The 23,920-nt window shown below is 37.8% G+C and overlaps 1 protein-coding gene across 1 annotated transcript in view; it reads right to left on the bottom strand.

Moving 5' to 3' along the window:
• Positions 1-23,920, bottom strand: part of COL25A1 (collagen type XXV alpha 1 chain) — a 298,288-nt gene that overhangs the window by 24,354 nt on the left and 250,014 nt on the right. Inside the window, exons 18-30 of the mRNA XM_079307351.1 lie at positions 23,269-23,313; positions 12,263-12,325; positions 11,752-11,820; positions 10,799-10,843; positions 8,771-8,815; positions 8,177-8,254; positions 5,206-5,229; positions 4,249-4,293; positions 2,643-2,687; positions 2,264-2,344; positions 1,436-1,498; positions 516-566; positions 132-158 (exon numbers count right to left, since the gene is read on the bottom strand). Of these exons, the coding sequence (XP_079163477.1) occupies positions 132-158; positions 516-566; positions 1,436-1,498; positions 2,264-2,344; positions 2,643-2,687; positions 4,249-4,293; positions 5,206-5,229; positions 8,177-8,254; positions 8,771-8,815; positions 10,799-10,843; positions 11,752-11,820; positions 12,263-12,325; positions 23,269-23,313 (681 nt within the window). The remainder of the gene's footprint in view (positions 1-131; positions 159-515; positions 567-1,435; positions 1,499-2,263; positions 2,345-2,642; positions 2,688-4,248; positions 4,294-5,205; positions 5,230-8,176; positions 8,255-8,770; positions 8,816-10,798; positions 10,844-11,751; positions 11,821-12,262; positions 12,326-23,268; positions 23,314-23,920) is intronic.

Genomic DNA, 23,920 nt, shown 5'->3' with positions numbered 1-23,920 from the left:
TAAGCTGCTAATACTAAAATCTGCTTTAAGGTTTAAGAATATCAGAAATGTTTAATAATGACAAACACCACTGCATGCATTCAAGAGCAAAGTGTAACACTCTGCAGACATAAAGACAGGTATTAATTTACCTTTGGGCCAGGCAGTCCATGAGGTCCCTGAAAATAAAAGCAATATTTCTCGTCATGAAAATACACCACAATTTTTTTTGAGTTTTTGCTTTATAGGGATACAAATTACCTCTGTATTTCTTTACTCAAAAGAAATGCATCTGTCAATAAAGCAACAGTAAACACCTGATACTGAGGAGGAACCAGACCACTAGCATAATAACAATAACAGGAATGTGCAATTTGTTTCTCCACCTCCTATGAATTTTAAGACATGCAAAAAGGTTTCCAGATTAGGTCCCCTCTTTAATGGCCACATATTCTGATAACCCTTTTAGTAAGCAGGCAATAAAGTGGCAAGAGGGCTTAGATGACTTCCAGCCCCTCTGTTCCTCCCAAGCTTACCATAGGGCCTGGAGGACCATGTGGCCCGGGTGGTCCAGGTGGTCCTATCATCTACAGATAAAAAACAATGGTATTAAATCATGCAGAGCAAAGAACTCCCACAAAATACCAGAAGTCAGGCTGACCCTTGTTGGCAAGCACTTATAAAAATAGCTATGCAACAGCAAACATTGACAGCATATCTAGACAGGGCTTTAGGAATGGGAATTATTTTGATTTGAAAGACAAGGCACCCAAAGTGCAGATCTGCCTGTGCCATATGGCAGTGTGCCTGTCTCCAGATTCTTACTCCTAGGGTCTATGACACACTTTAAGACACCATGGGGAAAAACAATAAATCCCTGTAAAATAAACAGTACCGAGAAGGAATGTTTGAAATTTAAATATTTTATGTATGTGCTCTTTAGTTCTCTCTTGTATTACTTAATCTGCAGAGCCAGAAGGTGTTATTTTATTCTCCCTCAACACTGGCAAATGGAAAAGATAGTAAATTCAAGCTTGGCTTTGCCATAATTTCTAAATCACTTCTTGTCTTTCCTTTTATTTCTGTTAGCCCACTGGTACCAAAAATTCTCTGAGGTCATTAAAATAGGGAATCTGGTTGCTCAGCATTTAGTGCACACATATTCTCCACTGTTTTTCCATGTTCCTAACAAATCCATGGAAAGAATTTCATGATGATATATCCAGTTTAATATCCCCCCTCTCTTCCTGGATTAAACCTCAATGGGTTGCTGCCATAACCTGCAGAGTGGCAGGAATTATATATTTGGAATTTCTTAATTTCTATTTAGCTCTGTGACCATAAGTGTTCATTCTCAGGAAAGATCAGTCATGAATATCAAGTATTACTTAGAACCAGAAGATTTAGAACCACTGCTGGACTCCTGTGCTCATTGCAATGCCACAGTATGACTTACTGAAGGACCTTGGGCACCAGGCAAACCAACATCTCCTTTTTCACCTTTCATGCCATTGGCTCCCTAAAAATCATTACAAAACATAATTTATAAACAGCTTTATTCTTACTACCAACCAATCTAGAAATGTTAATAGCTATTGACATATAATTATAATTTAAAAAATAATAACACAGCACACACATAAAGAAAATAGTTGTAAAAAATTCTGGCACTACTTTAAAAATAATTTTTAACTAATATAAAGATATGCTTTTATATTGATAGCTTGATCAATTGTGACATGACATTCATGACAATTCCTTAAACTGGCAGTCCATTCATGATATATTTTACTACAGTACAATTGTACTACAATTTTGAAATTGTTTCTGCTTTTGCTGAGCAATTTCATATATCTGTATCTATATCTTATATTTATATCTATCTACACACACACACAAAATAGGAAGAATGCATCACATAAATATTAATGCATTTCTTCTCCCTCCTCAATCTAAGTCACCTGAAATTTCCATTCAAAACACATTTCCTTTCTGCTTTCCCATGTTGTGCTATATATTACAAAAGTGGTACAACTTTGGTCAGCCTGCCAACTAATCTTTTTCTTCCTGACACAGTATTTTTTTTCCACTGTAAGTGGAATGAAAAGCTCTGACAATCTTATACACCCTCCTAGATTAGCTTCAGAACAATTTCAGAATTTTCTCCCCAGTGCTTTCTGTCCCATTTGCAATTTATCAATACTGTTGGAAATTCCTGATAATAGAGGAGAGAAAAAATATAAATACTTCTGTTAAAACTAATTAATTAATTTTTCATACTCACTGGTAGGCCAGGCAGTCCAATTCCCCCTTTTTCTCCAGGCATTCCAGGATCACCTGTGTCTCCTTTTGAGCCCTTAGGACCCTAAAATATGGAATTATTCAGCAAGTAATGTAAAATATGTAGGCATACCAACAGAATTCTAGCTTTGATCCTAATAAGAAGTCATGTGCTGTGTATACCTTTGCTGTTAAAATGCAGAAATGCAGACATTATTAGATCACAGACTACGCAGCAACACTATAATGATATTTATTAATTATTATAATCATATTCTTTAATTATTAAATCAAAGTTACAACTTGGAATCATGGAAATAATCTATTGGAATAACCTGTGGTTGCTCACATGTTTTTCACTACATGATTTAAACAAAATATACCTGCTCTCCATCAACTCCTGGGGCTCCTGGGGATCCTGGTTCACCCTGCAAGAGATAAGACAGAACTGGATTATCCCAATTGTCCCAGATACTAGAGGAAAGAGGCAGAGAAATTCCCATTATTAACAACAATAAAGCTAGAGAATATTCTGTAAAAAAATCCAGCACATATGTAATACCTACATTAATGAACAGCCCAGCTGATTATGACATTACACAATCTTTGGGTTGTATAAAGGCCAGATAAGTGCATAAAAAGAAAGGAGAAAGAAAACAAAATCCCAGGGGTGAAAAGACCCAAATCCAATAGAAACTTTGCCTGCTACCAGAATAAATACAGAATCATACCTCCTGATTTACATAAGGTAGAGAGAAACTTCATAGTTTTTTCCCTACTGTAAATCACCCAGTGAAGGAGTTCACACTCACCACCTTGTCTTGTGACCAGCTCCTGGGTAGCATTCTCTAAAGGAGCAAGTTATGGTGATGGATGGAGTCCATGACATTACAAACAAACTCCTGTGATGTGGAACTCTGCTTTACATTGTAAATTTTGAAGGAGAACGCTCATCTATATGAAGGAGCACAACCTCTTCCACACTCCAACTTCTCTGTTTTATAACATAGTCCATGTTGCAGAATTGCTGGGTGGATGATAATGCAAAAAGCAATTTCTGCTATATCTATTAAAAATTTTCACATAGAATGAACCTTGTTTCTCACAATTTCTCAAAACAATGTACATGTGTATTTTGATGTATTTCCATATGAAATACTAGATAAAGTCTGAAATTTAAATGTCTAGTATTGTTATTGAAGATGCACATATTCGCTCTTGAAATAGCATAGAGATACTGGGAGAAGATGCAGTATCTAGTATTTAAGAAAGAGGAGAAACATCTCAACTAGTTTAAAAGCATTTAGTGAGAGTCCACTAATTTCAACACTTCTTTTTTATGTATAGGTAAATTTATTATTTAGATTTTATATAATAGTGCAGCATATGGTATTCATTGTCTCTGTGTGGGCTGCTCACTAACCCTTCTGCACTACTTATAAGCACCAGCCAGGTGGTATTGGCAGGCTTGGGTTTCCAGCCAGGCTCCTGCCCACATGTGTACGTTGTAATTTTTACTGACATTGGACAATCTTGCTCTTATTTGGATGGGTGCCCCGTGATATAAAAGCTGCATTCACATGCACTCACATGGTGGCCAGTGGTCTTGCACACAGTTTTGCCCACCTCATTCCCACTCAGCCAGAGGGGAGGCATGGGGCACTGTCTGGCTGTGTGGCTGCTTTGCAAAGTCCATGGAGCAACCTCAGTGCTGATCCCTGAGCGAGATGCTTCTGCATTCTTTCAGTACTAATTAATTTTGCTGGTCCTTAGTTAAGAGTCTGTGTGTGGCAACTAAACAAGGCATCTATTCTGGAAAACTGCATCTTAAGAATCTGGGATATGAAGTTGGAAACGTGCCACATTTGTTAAATTTACAGTTAAACAACCGTGCTGGAGAGCTCCATTTACCTGTACATATACATAATCTTACAAACTCCAGAAAATATTCTACCCTTAAGATACAATGAGTAAAATAAGGAAGATCACCTTTGACCCTTGCAGCCCTTGGGGTCCTGGTGGTCCTGGTGGTCCCTAAATAGAAACATACAAACCTCTCAGCTTTTTAAATAAACTCCTGAAGGACTTGCCATGTAAGCGCAGGGTGAATGTTAATACAGCTACTGTAACAAAATGGGTTAGATTCTTAAAGCAAGGGGAACCAAGACCAGTTATGGACAAATTCTTAACCTAAGACAAATCTCAACAACCACAACACAACCACAAAAAACAGCATTAAAATAACAGTACAACTCATATTTTATAATAAAGTTCTCTGCTCCTATTGAAGAAATGGCACTGCTTCCCTTAATGGAAGGGAGACCAAAACCCATTCATATTTGCCAGACCTCACTACCTGATCCAAAACAATCTGACACCAGGAGAAATGTCCAATCAGTTGTAAAGAGGATTCTGCTAGAAGATGCTAAGTGCATCTTTTAGGGATACTCAGTGCTTTGTGAATTACCATGGAATAAGCTGTAACCATTTCTTTCATTTCTACCACAGGCAGTGGACATAGTGTCACGCATCAAACACTGGTCTGGATGGTGCATAGTGCTGATGCTTCAAAAAAACCCCACAACATTTAGAAACCCCCCACATTAATATAAATAAAGGGTATGTCCAGATGTGAAAATAGGACTAACAGCAATCTTGCAGAGAAGAACATGAAATAAAAAAGAAGAATGTGTTTTCTCAGTCTCATATTTAAATGAACTGAAGCTTTGCCATTAATTCAGAAGGAGCAGAATTGGTTCCATTGTTGGTTTTCCACAATGAGTTCTCTACTGTGGAAACACCAAGCAAAGAAATCAATACACGTTATGATGAACCAGGCTGACATCCAATGAAGGCAGGTCCTGATCCAGCAGAATCATGAACATGCTGCAGCACAAAGGAGAAGTTCTACAGTGCACAGTAAATCATGCAACAGTAATGAATTACCGTGACAGTCAGGGTGGCAATCCTCTGTTGACACAATGTATTAAAAAGAGTTATCAGCAGCAGAATTAAACAATGATAAAAATAATTGTTTGCTACAGCTATAATCTCAACAGAACTTATGCTGCACGTGGGAGACACCATGACTTCAAAAACATGAATAAAACCCGCTATTTTTAACACTTGGTGTTGTATTAGCTGCTTGGCTTCTGTGGGAATTTGATGAAGGCAGTAATTTTGTACAATTCAAGGGATCAAATAAACAATGAAAACAGAAAAATCTAAGCAGAAGTCTTCAAAAACGTGTCTTTTCAACATTCTAAGAAAACATAATGGGTTGGTGCCTGAAGTCAACCAAAAGACTAGCACTGTTTTGTAATGTCTGCAGGTTTTGCACCAAGGTTTAACTAATAAATTACTCCTGGAGTGGAGCTATAATAATTATTTTCATATAAAAATGCAGTTCTAAATCCAAAACTGCTAGTCCACAACCCAGCTATGTATACTACAATTTTGCTTTCAGTGCTTGGAAAGACAAAGGATATTATCATCATGGAAGGAGACAAAATATCTTGACCTGTCACTTTTTTTTTTTTTTTTTTTTTTTTGCCAAAGAATCTAAAAGCAAGTGGAAGAGTATTCAAGTGTAATTTAAATGCTTGTCTATATTTTAAACAGAGTAAAACCCCCAAATATAGCAGCTCACACATGCTTTCCTTTTGCATGTGAAGAACTTACTGGCCTACGTGGACAATAAATATTTTGCTTTTCTGATTGCTATCCAATGTGCAAATAAAGGTTTGCAGATCTTCTGTTTTAAGCTGTAAAAGAACCTCCATATGTCAGTGCAACAATATATACTGCTGGCAAAGATCTGGAACCTACTCAATGCAAAATACTTGAACGAAACTGTTCTCTGACACATGGCTTTAATATACTGATATACATTGTATTTCAACATTTTAATGGAAATACTTGCAGAACTTTAAAAAATACTGAAAAGTTTAGGTAGGTATGAGAACCTAAAATAACCATTGCAAAGTACTGTTTACATGATCACAGTAATGGATCCCTTTACAGTGGCAGATATTTAATATCTAATACTATAGTTCCTACAAAGGTTAAAGTTTTGAAACTACTGTTTTTTGCCCTGGGAAATTGTGCAGAATAAGTGTGAAGAGCAATTTTGACTGAGAGATGGATTCTGTATTTGATCCTCCAAGTGAAAGCTACATACTCTCAGCAGGGGTCTTGCTCAAACCCCTGACAATTTTAAGATTGCACATGAAATTTAATAAGAGGCACAAGGCAAAGTAACTAAATTGCTAGACTGTTTCATGATTTATTATTAAATTCTTACATAAGACAAGCAGCCCAGATTTTGCAAACTCTCGTCAATTTTTAAATCTGCAGGCCAAATTCTGTGCAAGTTCACAGTTCACTGCTGAGCACTGAAGTTCTCATGTACTTTTGTGAGAGAACTGCAAATCTCAGACCCTTAAGAATTTGGCACCAGGAGACTTAGGAATGGGTGTTTGCCATCTCAAAGGACTGAGATGGATTTGGCAAGGATATTTTTGACTGATCCTATATAATCTTACTTATACCCTCTTTGCACAGCCATTCCCATTAACATCAATTATTTGTTGCCCTGGATCAGAAGGTGATGACATTTGGAATGATTTGCAATGGGATAAAGCCTTTCTAGAATGTTTCAACCACTGCAGAAGGCTTTAGTTCACTTTCAAGGCTTCTTTATGTGCTGCAGCTTTTCTGAGGAAGCTTGAAAGGAACACTGATGCCAGAGTTACAATGCAAAGACAGAATATAGGAGATACAGGGGCTAAAGCCCCTGGTAAATCTCTGTCTGGCAATACACAACATTAATTTCAGGCTCCTTTGGGCACGTAACTCGGAGAGGGATATAGATGACTGAAAGTTGTGTGCCTGAATTCCCTTACAAGCAAACCAAATGAGGCAAACATAATGCAGAGCCTCACAACACCGCCATGCAGACCTCCACAAACAATGAAAGAGTAGACTCAGCCTTAGTGACATACCAGGCTTTTAGATTTTAGTAAAGGCAGCAAGATTTTTTTATTTTTTTGAAAGAGTCTTGGAAACCAAATGACTGGTCAGACATTTACCCACTCCCACTGCGTAAATGTAAGAAAAAAGTTCACTGGCTTCAGTGAGAAAGTGATGAGATGCACAATGAGCCAAATCCAGTCTTCAGTTTCACATAAGCAAGCCATTCACTTTGGTGGAGTTATACTGCACAGAATTTGCATCTGAGTATGCTACAATGTAAATCACCTTGACTGCAATGACATATGTCATCTTGGTCCTTTGCTTTTATGCAAACACTCATTCAGTCTTTTTGTAACCCCACTTTAATCCTCCACACTTTTCTGCACACCAGTCAAAATAGGTTTTCCAGAAATGAATAAGTGAGAAGACCAGTGCTTGGTCTACTTAATGTACTCAAGTTGCTGATTGAATCCACAGCTTGCTAATGGAACCATGTTACATGGTTTCCAAATCTCAAATATTCTGCTCTTGCAGTTTACAGGAAAAAGAGGAGGAAAACGAGAGAAAAAAAAGAAGAAATGTCAATATTACAATACATGAATTTAAAAGCAGACACTTCTGTTGAACCTGTGTTTATGGTTTATTACATTAATTCAGTACTAAACACCAAAGCCAGCAATGAATTAGTTTTTCCTCATTAGGTGATGTCAGTACTCTCTAGGGAACATGAAACTAATTCACTCAGCTAATTCGTATCAGAGATAGCAGTTTTTCTAGCACAGAAAACTGATTTCCAAATATAGAAAGTGATTCCTGATTAATAAGCTCGACAATTTTGAACACAAAATGTTTTCAAGCTTTAGGCAGAAGAGAAATACAATGCTGTCAAATGACTTTTTGCCAGAGCAGACTAAACCAATTCAGCCTTGTTATGTTTGCATACCTGCAGAGCTTCATGGATATTGCCATTATAATCAATTATCTCTGTTGCACCTTGATCACCCTTCTGTCCAGGTGGTCCCTGTAATACATTTTCCATTAGAATTTTGAGACAATTGCCAAAGACTATTTTAGAGTCTTAACAACTTCGCAGGCTTTGACTTGATTGTGGGGTGTTAGACTTGCTGTACTTGCAATATACTACTACAAAAAACAGAATTTAAAAGAAAACTTTTTAAAAATAAAGATAAATAAGCAAGTCAGTACAAAGTTACTTGTGCTGCACTGGAAAAGCAAATATATGAAACTTCTGAGGGAAGACATTTAAGCAACTCCTGAACTCTAGCTCTGTATTGGCAGTGAACAATGTCAGAACACCTGGCTTGTAACACCTGCCCACAAAGTGTGGATAGGAGACTGCTTCAAATAGTGGCAAGTGGTGTTACTCATATTAAAGTCCAGTTAGCAACCATGTTCTAAAAATGCCAAGTGCTTAATTCCACTTGGAGTTTTAACAAGAATTACTGCTATAATTTCAGTTCACATGAACTGAATGTAAGTGTACAAAACAAAGAGATGAGATGAGAAGCAGACTTACCCGTGGACCTGCAGACCCTGTGTCACCTCTCTCACCTGTATCACCCTATGTAAAAATGATACATGAAAAAAACAGGCATGATATTTGACACACATATATCCCATAGTTCTTCAGTTTTAAATATGATTTCTTATATGAACTGGTTTACAGGGCCTCTCATCTTAAACAGAAGATGAATCTTATTAATGAAAGGAAACAGTCCTTCAAAATCTGTGTACTGGTAGAATCGACAATGATGCATTTGGTTCTGTGTGACTATTAGAGTATTGCATTGGTTTGCAACAAAAAAACCACAAAGAACCAAAAAATGGGCATATTTCCAATTAAGCGATTTGTGTAATATCCCTCTTCTTAATGACACTACTATCAAAAGCTTGAAGAGAACACTAGAAAAATGAAATTACTCAGTTTGAAAACAGTTAAAAACTTTCTCAAATGTGTGTTTCAAAACGCACAGACTTTTCTTTCTGTGATCATGCCTTCACTAATCCTCTGAACTTCCCTGGGAGTCACTGCCTCCCCTACAAACACAACTGTACTGTCAGATCTAGAGTTTCTTGATGCCCTTTCTGTGATAGGAGTAAGAAAGATCATCACCAGCTTACACACAGCTTTTTCATCCTGACTATTAGCAATATGTCTCAAATGATGGAGGGAATTTCAAACATGTATGCATTTATATCCCACCATCCACAATTCATTTCACACTCATTTTCACAGCAAGATCTTATATTTTAATATTACTCAAAATAATAAGGGTAAGGACTGCAAATTTTGCTCCTGTTGAAATCTGGAGAATTTGGTAAAAGTCAGGGAAGAATGATTAATTCACCAGTGGTAACAACACACAAAAACCAGGAAACTTTCATAGAGATAATGAAGGCATATGGAGAGCAGACTGGTGGCAGGGCATAATCAAGGTTGTGCCATCTGCCTTTCCTTTCAGTGCTGCCTTGGCAGCAGCTAGTGAACACTGGAACTGTTAAAAAGTGAAGTTGCTCACCATTAGATTGACTTCTGAGCCAGATTTTCATGACAGTATGCAGGTAAAATGAAAACTGTATATCCTTTTTTTGATAAAAAGGGAATTAAAGAGGATATCTTTATAATATTGGTGCATGTGGGAGGTGCCCAGGTACTGTAGTCAAATGAGAGGCTGATTTACTCTTCTACTCTCACTCTGACACTTTAATTCCCTCATCAGCTCCTTCGCCTTCCAACACTTCTTTCTGGTGGGAATGCATGAGGTTAAATGGCACTTGTTTAATTACATTTTTAAACTCTTAAGGCCACCCTTCAAGGAACCTTGTAATACTGCAAACAGTATCACACCAGGATACATTGTTCTGTCATCCTTATTCTCACAGCAGACCTGTCAATAACCACCTACACAAATACATTTTCATTTTGCCCTGACTCCATCACATAACATGAAGCAATCCAGTGAGAACAGTATTTGCACAGCAGATAGAGTAATAGAAAAAAATACATTTTATCTCTCCATATATGTGAACCAACTGTATCTATAGAAAGATAAATGGGTAGATAGGTATTACCAAAGTAGTCTTTTTAAAGCAGGTAAAACAGTAACACAACCAACAACTCAAGCCTTTGTAGGACTTCTGACCATCACATGCCAGCCTGCTGTACTTGGAATACCTCTGATTCCTAGCTCACCAAAGTGTGGATCCCTAAAATTATTGCAAACCAAACAGCAGCACAGTCAGGCATTGGGTCATGGCATGTGGGAGGACAAACACACATCAGCTACACAGAGAGAAACCAATTTGCATGAGGAAAGCAACAGCAGAGTGCAATGGATGTTACAACAGAAGAAGGATTAGAATCACAGTGTTCAAAACCCATGTGACTTGACTAAATTTTTCAGCTAGAATTGAAGGTCAGAAGATTTCATTTACAAAGAAAACTGCAGATTGTTACAGGTTCTTTTAAAGAGAAATGTTACAAATAACTGATCCTAAAAATCATGTTAATATGTCCCCTAAAGACAGTTTCTTTACTACTAACCTTTGACCCTTTGGGGCCTCTAGATCCAGGTTCACCTGTTTTCCCCTGTTTGAAGGAAGATAGGAGAAAAATGGTAGAGAAATTGGAGTGCAGAGAAAAAGAAATTAGTAATAACTAACTAAGTTTGGAACAGCAGAAATACTTTATATTGATGTTACCAAGATAATAAATTTTTAAAGGAATTTTAGTTTATTGCACCCAGATTAACATAGTCTTTAACACCAGAGTGCATTGGTCACAGATTCCACCCTTCCAAAGGAAAAGTAGTATTGGCATTAGTAAAGACAGGCATCATTATCACTGGTTTTCAGAAATGAGCTATGTCATTCCATTGCTTCTGAGAAATGATAGCCAAGAGATAGAGAAGATAATTAAATATTCTAACGTAAGGAGGTTAAAATAAAGTCTTATCACAATTTCTTTTTCCAGCAGTTCAGGTGAATTCAGACTAACTGGCCAAGAAGCACAAAATTACACTTGCTGTTTTCAAAATGCATTAGGAAAGAAAAACTTGAGAGTACAAATACCAGGGGAAATATTAAGACAATGCTAAAATGTAGTTAGACTGATCTCTTTCTCAGAGAGTTAGAAAACACCATGCAAAATGGATTTTCTCTGCATTCAATTGCTACAGTGGTCAAAGAGTTCAAACTTCGATGCTGAAAGTCAGGGACCTGGAGGTCAGTACTTCAGCTGGAATGAATTAGGCCAATTCCATGACAGTCTATGTAGGTAGTGTCTTTACTTTGCAGACCAAATAAGAGTCCATTCAGACTGCAGATCCACAGCTGTGAACACAAAACTGCCATTGTCTTCTGGACTGAAGTAGAGTATTTGTCAGCATTTTCATTTAAAAGTTCACTCACCAAGTTTTGTTCTACTTTTCAGCAGGCAAAGACATGTTCATAGGTGTAAAACTAACAAAACATTTCCAATATAAAGATCAGACTGACCTTTGGTCCAGGGATTCCAGGTTCACCTCGCTCACCCTTCCCAACAGGGCCTGCCTCTCCTCTGTCACCCTATTGCAACAGACACAGGTGTCACAAAATACTGGGCAGCCTTTAGCACACACCAGCTCAGCAGGATCAAAGGAACCAAGCCAACACAAGAAACAGTGGCTTAGTTTTCAGAATCTGGTGTGTAGTATCAAAGTCCTATTTCTTGCATACATTTGCAAACCATTTTCCTAAAAACCGTATTTATGAATGTTTCTTCAATTATGGTATTCTGCCTCTTGAACAACTAAATTTGGGGATTGTAACATGAAAAAACATGACTTACTAAAGTTATGATGTAACATTTTTGAGGGCACCAATATGAATATCTATGTATCCATTTCATAGTACTGGTCCATGACTTTTCACATTTTCTCCAGTGGTAGCCTCAGTCTCTGCTACTTGCTGAGAGAAGTTGAATTTGACATCAGTTCAAGGGACCAGAGCATTGCCCCATTAACCTTACCTTTGTTCCTGGTAGCCCTGGCAACCCAGGTTCTCCTTGTGGACCAATGAAACCTGGTTCACCCTTTAAAAATACAATATGAGAGGATTACTTATTTAGCAGTATGCAATTATAATAACATGAGTTTATTTTGGGTAGTATTTTCCTCTGTACTGCTTACAGCTCTCCAGCTATGATGCAACAGTTACAAATAAATACTTTTTGTCATGGGTAACTTTCATCAGCACAAATTCCTATAGCAAGCCACCACACAGCAGATGAGATGCAAATGAAGCGGAAGGTGTCAAACATGGGGTTTAGGAGGTTAAGGACTGTTAATATGCAACCTGGTCTGTAATGTAACACATCAGACTAATACCCAAGCAAGTCTGAAGGCAGGAGGGGAGATCTGAGTGTTCCTGAATTTTAAAAAGGGACATTTCAGTCATGTGTTTTGAGGTGGTTTTCTGCTTCAGCATGTGAATAGATGGGTGGAAATGGTGTGTGACAAAGCAGTGACAAATGGAGATGGTACTGTTGTGATGTGTTGCATCTCCTTTCAAGTCAGAGACTTGCAGTACCATGGTACTCATTCTGACAGCAAAATACTTCAGTTCTCTGCATCCAGACAACATCCCTAATGCCACAACTTTCCTCATTCCCTCTCTGTTCTGCCCCTTTCCTTCCCATTTATTTGTACAAAGAGGACAGACAAATAGCAAGAATCAAGCAGAGGTGCAGAAGAAGCAGCACTGAGCAGAAGAACAAGGATGTATGTTATTACCTATCCCGATGCCCGAAGAGAAACAATACAAGATTAATAAGCCACATGCTTTCCTTCACAAAATCCCCTGAATAAGGCTTCCTGCTACTTAATCTTACATTTTTTTTCAAATATATTTGAACCAATAAGACAAATCCACAAGCAATTGTAAATTTTAAAATCAGTTATGTAACCCAATTAATATTTATTTATTAGCCTTTTAGCAATATCCCTGAACTTAAAGACCCATAAAATTACCCATCAAATGCCTCTCAAAATAGCTAAAAGACAGATAGATCACAATCCTGCAGTGATATCATTACTGATAATATACAGAGACAGTGCATATGAGCAGTTTTATTACTCATTTCTCTTCATCTCTTCTCCTCCTTAGGTATACAGGTATGCTGCACATGGTGAGCAAATTAGGAAGTATTCTTGCACATTCATCTGTGCTCTCATCAGCAATCCATTATTAACAGCTCAAAGCCAAAGAAATCTTCCCTGTGGTTATATCAAGGATGACAGCAAGCTCCCAGAGACCTCCATTTAGATTCTAAAAAAATGCAACTAAATAATGAGCTTTCTCACATGAAGTTCCAGCTGGCCACGGTTCAAAATATGGTAAAGAAATAAACTAAGACAAACATGTCACAGTGAAGCATGTGGGGATTTTTTTTTTGCTTTCATAAGGAAAAAAACTTAAAGTTTATATGTCTTCCTATTAGTACTCACCAGCAAGAGTAACATAAGGTTGTCACTGCAGATGGAAGCACTTTAATATCAGTAAATAAAGAAAAATGCAGCTTCAATCATTTATTTTAGAATGAGAGTGTACTAATAGCCCCATGTTGTTTTAATACTGAATTTGCCTGGACTAATTTTTGGCCACCTTATTATGACTTCAGGCAGAAAAAATATGCAGTGACTACATGATTTTTTTCAGTGGTCAGGCTTAGAAGTGTCACTCAAAGGTTAATGCAGTTTTTGAGTCAAATTCTTCTCTTTGCTCAGGACTATACCAATTGCATACCACAAGAAAACTTCTGGCCAAAGTCCAAGAAGCAGCCCCACCTTCCCCCAAAATCTCTAAGGAGAGCTGAACATGTTCCATCAGTGTATTCCTATCACACATTAAACAAACTGCAGTAGTTAAACCTGGCTACATTAAGAAAAACATGCAATCCTCCCTCTATCCAGTGCTAGAGAGCATAAGTAGATTAAAAAACAGATCTGATTTGCCATCTGAACTAAGCTTCTAAGTAAAAAGACAGTGTGTTGGAATGATTTGAAACTAAGCTGTGTCTTCTCTAATATTTCAAATCTTTTGAGTGTAATCACAGCATAAGGCTTTAACAAACAAACAAACAAACAAACAAACAAACAAAAAGAATCTATCAAAATTGGCACTGCCAATGTTGTGTGCAATGTAAAGAAACCAGTTTCCTCTCATGCCTATGTCCCTGTTATGCAAAGGCAAGGGAAGACCTTTATGATTAGTCCAAGACACAAACAAAATTCTAGAGCTGTATAGGAAGGCAGTTAGAAAAGCAAGAACTAAGGGTTTTAGCTATTTTTGTAAACATATGACATGTTTGTTAGCTGGCACTCAGCTGCAGGAAAGCAAGAGTAAAGGCTTGCTTGCGAGGGCACTGTGGTTTGACAACATTGCAGCTCTGGTGCTCACTGAAGCACTTCCTGTTCTTAAGTCTCATGCTTAAATGAACTCAGAATTTGTTCTAAGTACTGTAAAATGCTGAGAGGAATGCAAGGGATCAGAGTCAGCAAGACTTATAATACTCTTCCAAACATCTCACTACAACTTCTTACAACAAAATCCAAGTTTTATCCAGTTAGAATGTGCAGCAACCTTCTTTGCCTGCTAAAGCTGGGACAGGGAACACAGAATCTGTGACACTGTAATCTGAAGTGTGGTTTAGCAGCTGTATAGAAAGTAAGCAGGAAAAGATGACTCTGTCACACATTTCAGTTTAACCCTTTGATACAGTTATGAAATCTCTGCTTTATGACCACCACATTGCACAAGATGTCAACAAGGCATATTTCAGCATTCAAACTTCATCCACTGTTAGACTTGGAGCAATATGCATTAATCATAACACAGGCAACTTGGTTTAAAAAAACAACAAAAAACAAGCTTGTACACTTCTTCCACTTTACAGAAGTCATGTTAAGATATTAAGAATCATTTTTAGTGCCTTTATGCATTAATATTTTAAGAGACTACCTCCATGCATGCTCATTTTCATTCTCAAGTATTTGCTGACTGTGGAAATACTAGAGGGTCAGATAACAAATTATATACTATCATTCACAAACATTGTTAATGTCCATTTTCACCTCTTATAACAGTCTGAAGCAGAAAAAGGGTGTAATGTGAATGCAATCAGAATTTAATATTAAAAAGCCACCTTGTAATTTACTTCAGATTTTTATAAGGGTTATTATCTAGACATAATTAGAACTGGTTTTCATGATGATCAAAGCTTTAATGGTCAGAGGCTAGCTTTGATATTAGAGGTTTAGTTCACTCTCACTATCATCTTTAACTTTTACAGAACCCATAATTATCTAAAATTTGGACTTTTGATTTAGAAAAGTACAGCAGTACAACATTTTCACTGCTAGTTCCTGTTTTAAATATCATAATTTGGCAAATGTTTATTAACAATGTAGTTCTAATACCGTATTTGGTCAGAATTAGCCTCCACTGCACATCTGGGACACACACCACCATCATTATTTGAAACTTTGTTTTCACAGACACACATAGTCCTCTCCCAATGCCTGAAATACAAAGTTTTATGCTGATGCAAACATCAGCATAATCAGCAGAGAACAGCAGTTGATGGGTACATTGTTTTCTCACAGAAGGTTCTTCCTTCTTTAATCATTCTTCTAATGACTATACCACACGTTTTCCCATCCAGATCAATGAATGCCTAAAAAAGTAACCTGTGCTGCAGAAAGGCATCCAAACCTCCTTTCCTATAATAATGAAATTAATTCTCTTCTATTTCTGAAATTCACATCCTACCTGTGAGTCTCATGGTTACCTTATTATATTCCAGCTACGTCAGATTATTACAATATTTTTTCTATCCCATAGAAATGTGACTAAGCCAATCTTTAGACCATGAATTTGAAAGGGGAATGTAACTTCAATCCTTATTCTTATCTAGAGCTATGCACTAAAATTAGTCAGAGAAATTTAGATGCTGACCTTTATTACATCGTTCACTGCTCCCTAACATTTTGTTCAATGTTGGCCCCCTTGCCAAGACCATGGAAGTTCTGTGCCTGGGCTGACTGGCAGGTCTGCACCAAGGCAGGACATACAAAAAACACCTTTCCCTGGAATTCTCTTGGAAATCCAAACATACCAAGGTCAAGACTCCTGTGTGCACACCTTGGAGTTGGCAAATCTTGCCAAAGCATCCTGAATTTCTTTGGAGAACTCCAGAAAGGCAGATGCACTCCACCTTTTTCATGAAACAGAAAACCTAGCTGTGTGGGCTAAAGGAAGACCACAACCATGCTTGAACACACAGCTTTGGAGATTCCAACTCCTGCCTCTATGTCTAATGGACATCCAAAATTTCCTGGGTCTGGCATGAACCAGCAGGCAAATTCTTCCAGAGTCACAGACTTTGGGAGACCTCAGAGTTCATTTCTGACAAGGACTGATGTGGAAGGGTCCTCATTTTAGTCACATCAAGAGACCAGTGAATGCCTTCAGTGTTACCCTGGATCACATACAAGCATATTTAAAACAAAAACAGTATGATGCTCTTCCTTGGCTAACTACCAAAAGAATCCTGCAAAGGTGGGGATATACAGAAGAGCTATCTAAAAAGACCCCAAAATGAGATGCAAGACAATTTGAAGAACAGCTATAGAGCTGTAATAAGTTGGATTTGGTTCATGGGTGCCTGTGTTGATTTTCCATAAGTTGCCATCTGCTGTCCAAAAAGACTCTGTTTTTGAGGTTGCTATCTAACCAAAACACTTGCAACTCCTCCACTCTGGAGAGGAGTGAGGGTGAAATTCTCAGGATCCTGTAAGAGAGCAATCCATGGTGGTCTGTGGAGCTGCACTTGCTCATGCCCTCCTTCTGTCTGCAGTACTTAGCTCCAGTGAAGCAATTTCTCAGAAACTCAGCTGCCCTTAGACTATACAAGTCAGAAAGTACTTTGTGAAGGACATTAGAGGGACTTTATATATAGCCTGATGTCCATGGGAATTTTCCTCTCAGGATGTCTACAGTATTCAGCTCCTAAGAAGGAAATGAACAAGGTTCAAGGAAATCTGATAAAAAAATAACCCCAACCCCATTTTATAAGGTCTTTCTTAAGGCTTTTCATATCGCTTTAGAATTGGCTTCAGAAATTGCCAGTTAAAACAGGTTGTCTGGCTCACTCATCGCATTTGAAACAATATCTTTACTCCCTAATCGTTCTCTAAACTTAGAAAAACAATTGTGGTTTAGAATTTCCAAATGCCTATTTAGACTTTATGATTCATTTGGAGTTAGGGAAATAAAACCTGGCTAAACAACCTGGCTGAAACCCTGAGGTTTCACAACAAGCCTCACTTTGTATGACATATATTACTTTTTAGTGAGTCTAATTTTCTTTAAGTTCTGTCTGCTTAGAAAGTATGTTGCTTTGGGAAAGTGCTATCAGGACCAGTAATGATTCTGATTAATTCTGCATTCATTAATCATATAAGGGACTTCTTACTTTAAGCCTAATTATATTTCAAGTCAGCATGGTAACTATTTTCAGGACAGAATAAAAACACTTGTTGAAATGAGCACCTAATTTTTAATTTTTTTCTATGACCAAACTGCTAAATGATGAAGAGTTTGGCCCCATATTGTTTCTGTTAAAGAAGATTTACATGATAAATGTAAGGAGTTTTGTTGCTCTTCTGAAAGGTAGGGAGCTTTCTTGCATGACCTCATTTCTGACCTTTATAAAAATTCGCATTTGAGAAATAATTTCAGATTACTGATGTCAGGTCTTCTTTGTGGATAACAATATACTTGATTTCTGAATACAGTAAGGTGTTGGATTTTGACATTATTCAAGTATTTTCAAAATTTTTGATTTGCACTTTTTTTCTGCACAATGAAAAATTAAGCCATGCTATAAAACATATGCTGTGAAGTTGTTCTTATAAGCTCAGTCTTCCAACTATTAATACTTTTAGAGGAAACAACATTCTGTGCTTCAGTTCCTTATGTTTCAGCTTTTTCCAGGAGGGAAAAGAACAGATTTGGAGGATATGGTTTCTGAGAAATTAATAAGAACTTGAAGAATTTATCTTGAAGAACACCCAAATAAGCATCCCTGACATGCATATCATCCAATGTTAGTGATGATTTCATTTTCTAGCCTTGATTCTCAAAATCAGTTCTGGGAAATTACATGTCTACTCTATTCAACTGATGACTGCCATAATATATGGAAAGCAGACAGCTTGGAATCAATGAACAAAGCTAGATGTGTACAATATAGATACATGTTTGTATATCTACTTCCATTATGGAAAGGGAAAACTCAAAACACATTGCACAGTCGTGCAATGTATTTTACCCACCAATGCACACAGATACTTCTGAAACCCAGCCCACCAAAGGTGGGTACTAAGTCCTATTTTTTTAGATCAGTTCCCATTTACACCCAGAACCTGCAGAGTGGGGGAGAAAAAGAGAGAGAAAGAGAGAGAGAGAGATCCTGCAGGTTTCCTGTTAACACTAGCAAGGAATAAAAACAGGAAGAAGAATGGAAATAAAAAGAAAATTGCATTAGGAAAATGTGAACAGCCTTCTTAAGAACTCCTGGGAGAAGAGGCGAATTTACCAAACTTTGCTTTAGGCAAAGCACTGACTCCAAAATGCTTAGAACTACTTTTCACTTCAGATTTCCTTTGATTTTGCTGCCAGATGGTAAAAGCAACACTTAAACCCATAAGCTTGAACAACAGTTGCTTTCTTTTCTACAAAAGTTTAAATAGGAGACTAACTTCTATGCATACAGCTGGAAAATTCTCTCATTTCCTCTGAAATTTTTCTTTTCTAACAGAACTAACTGGGTGAACGTAGTATCAAGTCTTTCAGACCTTAAAAATATACCTTCTGTGGAGCAGAGAGTCTTTCAGTCTTTGAAGGGCAAGATCTTTAGAGGGTAAGTAGGCATAGGAAAAAAAAAAATAGGCCCAGAAAAAAATTAGAATTGCTTTGGTTTTCATAAAAGAAAAATAAAAGGATATAAAATGGATTCAAATTCCCACATCCTTATCCAGATTTTTCTGAAAGCTTGCTCAGGTACAGTCCCAGGGAAGTCATTCCAAAGCCATTGTATAGAAAGATGCAAGGCACTGCATACTGACAAGTCCATTGCATCAGCCCCTTCCACTGAATTTTAAAACACAGAAAGCTTTTCATACTTCCCAAAAGCAGAAGGGCTAAGCAGCCTTTCTCTTCTCATGTCAAACCATTCAATGGTTTTCTTGAGCACAATAAAATAAACATCTGTATTTGCTTGTAAGCCTCAGTTCAGTATTTGTTTTAAAAACTGAGGGACAAAAGACAGAAATATTAGAAAATCTAGATCCTGCAAAAAGTGCTCTTTACTGAGAAAAGGTTTGTGTTTTGTGAAGGCTTCTCACTGCAGTGAAGAAATTGGTAACTGTACAGGCCAAAAAATGCATCACAACAGATTTGAGAGATGTCTGACATGAGAGTGAAGGAAGGCAAGCACGATTTCCATTACATTAAGCAAGTGCTGCTTTGTAGGTATCCTCCTGCAGAAGTTATGAGGTAAAACAGATATATGAAGTTTGTGTTTCACAGACAGGCATCTGTGTCTGCCTGGCATCAGCTGGGGGATAGTAGAGCGATGAGTTAATATTCTGAGTTTAGGTGGAACACATTCAGGGCTCATTAAGTTTCCAGCCATTCCTAAACAGCAACAGGTGCTTGAGAAACGTTTCTCCAGTATGTCACAGACAGCTCCTTCACTGTCTTGGAAATAACTGACTGCACTTGTGTTTCCTCCATGGCACCACCTGACAAAGGAGGAGAGAACGAAGAGGAACAGGAAGAACTCCCAAAACATCCACATGTGCATATGGAATGGGTCTAGAAGAGTAAGTAATACAAGACCCTGCTGCATACCCTGAATTCAGATATGACACTGCATGTCTGCCCAATGTTGCCACTCATTCAGACTGCAGTATCACATTCAGCCAAGTCCTTACAGGTTCCCAGGAACACTGATTAATTAATTGAAACGGCATTATAAGAAACTGAAAGTTTCTCAGTGATTAATATTCATTAATCCTTCATGTATGTTGAAGCACAGAGGATTGAATGTCTTGGGAAGCTTATTCAGCCATGACAAGACAGATGAGTTATAGCTGAATAGATATGGTCCAATGCCTGGCACAGCTTTTGTATTTGCACAGGTTGGTTTAGCTTTTTTGAAGAGTGCTGTGCATGTGCACAGTTACCTAAAAAATTTCATAATACAGCCTACCACTGTAGAGAAACATTCACAAGAAAGCAACTTTAGGTTCAACTAACAGATTTAAGGAAAAGAGGACTTAACATTTAAGAGCTACATCTAGGACTTTTCTAGGACTGTATCTTGATCTTTTCCTTACCTCTTGCAAAGTTTGGAAAAAGCCTCAAAAATCTCTGCCAACAGCTACTGGGCTGGCACGCAAATAGCTAAGAATGGTATAATCTGTTAGTTATGAAAAATTTTCCTTATGGAAACTGACATTTTGTAACAAGTTCTTAGATGTTTCAATGACATTGTGGGAGTTTCTGCTATGTCTTTGATGTTATACCACTACTGCATATCACTATTAAGAATAGTGATATGAATAGCAAAGACATATCTTAGAGAGTTTATAAAGTCCACATGGGATCAGAACCCAAAATCCCAGAAAAAAAAAAAAAAAACCCAAACCCAAGGATCACTCCAGAAAGAAAGAAAGAAAGAAAAAAAGAAAAAGAAGTCACTGCTTCAAGTAAGATTTCTCCTGGTTTTGCACAAGATAAGAGCGCCAACTGATTCCAAGTCCAGACAACTGAGTTTCTTCCAGGTTCCAGTTTCTCATTCTGTCACTGCTATTTCAAAGTAACTTTTGATCAAAACCAGATCACCAGAAATTTGGGTCTCCATGAGATAACGCTGAGGATGTTTCTGGAAATCGATGGGATGATCTTATCATGGTGGTACATAAATCTTTGATAAAAGGGAGGGTGAGAAAAGGAGGGAAACTGCTACATTTCCTTTGCTGATGAGTGCCTACATTCCTAACTCCAGCCATTCTCTGGTTTCTGCTACCACTGCCCGTGCCACAGACACAGTCTCAGTGACTCAGAACAATCTATGTTTTTTTTTATTACAGACTGCTTCATAATATAGAGCTTACAAATGCCTTGCAATGAACAGCAACCATCCTGCAAGTCTGATGTGACCAGATATGCCTTGCTCTGTCCCCTGCACTTTCTGCTTCCTTGTCACCATCCAGGCTGCAGGTAGTCACCTCAATGCAGAACTGCACTAGATGAAATTTCTTCACTGAAACATCATCAGTCTCCCTCTGCACTGGATTTTAAACAGGGGAAAGTATTTTCCTAAATGATTAATATTTGACCAAATTATTCCATTTTGCTCTGCAGGGAAGTGCACTGTTTTTCCACTGTATCCACTGAATTTGGAAACAAATTTTCACTGGGCAAAACTCCCACACTTCATCTGTTTTTCACTTCACATTTTGTCTTTCAGGTGATTCTGGAAGCTGCCTTTCTGAGCTGTTCTTATTGCCAACAAATAATTTTCCCAGAGCAGCCACTCAGATGTAGACTTTTTTATTTACTGGTTACATGCATGGACATGTGGTCTGCACAAACATGGGAACCACAAAGATCAGCCACAGCTCCAGTTGCTTTTGGCAAGTGGGATGAGTGCCTCAGGTAAATGCTCCACTGACCTCCAACTGAGCTACCTCTTTGCTCACTGTTAAAGTAAACAGAATATGGATTGCTGCCAAAGGCCCTTATAAAAATAGTTTAATCACACAAGACTCTTCCCCTGCATGATCTTCTGTACTCAGGATAGCGTTTATTCTTGCAGAAAATGAACAACCTCCACGGGAACTATATTTTATGCTGTTACAACACACAAAATTTAATATGCACATTCGATTTTTTCCCATAATTCACTAGTAACACAGATGGGACATTGTGCTTCAACACTGTGGCAATGCATAGGTCCCTTGAGAAAATCACTGCATATGTTACGTTCCATGAGATAAATCCTGAATCCTTCCACAGTGGACAACAGTTTGGTCTCTGCCTTATCCTGCCTTATCCTCTTTGTTATGGGGGAAATCCTATAAACTTTCTCCTTGGGACATACACAGGGCCATGCTGGCATGCAAAGAAAAAGTTTCAAAGAGATTTTGTTTTCTGAAAGAACAGTCTTTGACACTAAGGAAAAGTGACCATTCTGATCTGCACTCACGCAAGATATGTGTATCTGCTTGCTCTGTGCAGAATTGCAAAGTTACAGCTCAAACTGTGCCAATGTCTGCAGCTCCCAATGCAACCACTTATGCTAGAACTAAACCAACTATGTGTCTTTTGTATCAACTTACCTAAAGATTCCAGACAGACTGGAAGCCAGGGACTAAACCAGGTATTGTGTCAAGGACTGTAGCTAATACTGAGCAGAATATTATTAAAACATTTTGACTTGTCAGTGGAAAGCACTGCAGTGTAATGGAGCACAGAGTATCTTTGTCAACAGAGCCAGGTCTCCCTGGCCTGTGCATAATTAATGCAGTTCTCTGGGTGGAGGCTTGGTTAATTCAGTAGAATATTGCTACTAGAAAGCACACATCCAAGTGGAAACCAAGTAAAACTTTGATGACAAGACTTTTCCATTAAAGAAAAAAATATAAAAACCTCTGCTATTTTAGGTTTTTAAAAGAAATAACTAGAATGTTCTGCCTCACATTTTAAGGTAAGGTACACTGTTTGTCTAGTCATAGACAACCAATTTTCCATGTGAGAACTTTCTGTAAAAAAACCCCAGTTTAATACCAGAGACACAGAAAAAGATGTAAGACAAGTACATTCAGTCCATTTGAGCCACATTCTTGCATTTCCCCCCTCATTGTGGTGCTCCCACCCAGTACAACAGTACTACAGTTTATTTACCTTTATTCCAGGGAGTCCAGGAAGCCCAGGAAGGCCTGGTTCACCCTACACAGGAAAATTACATAATATTACAGACATTATCCAGTGATGGTCACTATCCACTGAACAGCCCTGTAAATTCTGCAGCAAGATAAAAGAGCATGAATGATTGCTAACCAGCTCGAGCAGGATTGTTTTTCTTTTCAAAATGAGTGACTTAAATGTACAATTAGTAAGAGTCATGTTAAAAACTTAGATATCTTCTGGTAATCTTCAATGTGAAGATGACACACAGGCTGAAACTCCATGTCAGGAAAGCCAAATATGAATTCACATCAGCCTTCAGCAAAAGAGAAGAAAACAAGCAGCACTGATTCATTTTACACACTGCCATTTAAGTTCCATACTTATGACAGATGTTTAATTCTGTTCCATTTTCAACTCTGTGCTGTGTGACTGTCTGATTTAGCTACAAAGCCATTCAGAAGAGCTTGGTTTAAATTGCACAGTTCAAGCAGGACTGCCTAATTATAACTGGGTCATCAGTTTTATAGAGCTATCCACAGCACCATTTCACAGCTTGTTATTTATCTCTGAATATACACAGTGTCATGAAGGATAGTGGGAATGCAACCTTTTACTGCTTTACTCAGAAAACCCTTGCTTATTTTAA

This window comes from Erithacus rubecula (assembly GCF_903797595.1).
Source record: "Erithacus rubecula genome assembly, chromosome: 5".
Lineage (NCBI taxonomy): Eukaryota > Metazoa > Chordata > Aves > Passeriformes > Muscicapidae > Erithacus > Erithacus rubecula.
The sequence above is the reverse complement of the archived record's forward strand: the minus strand, read 5'-3'. Positions and strand labels throughout refer to the sequence as shown.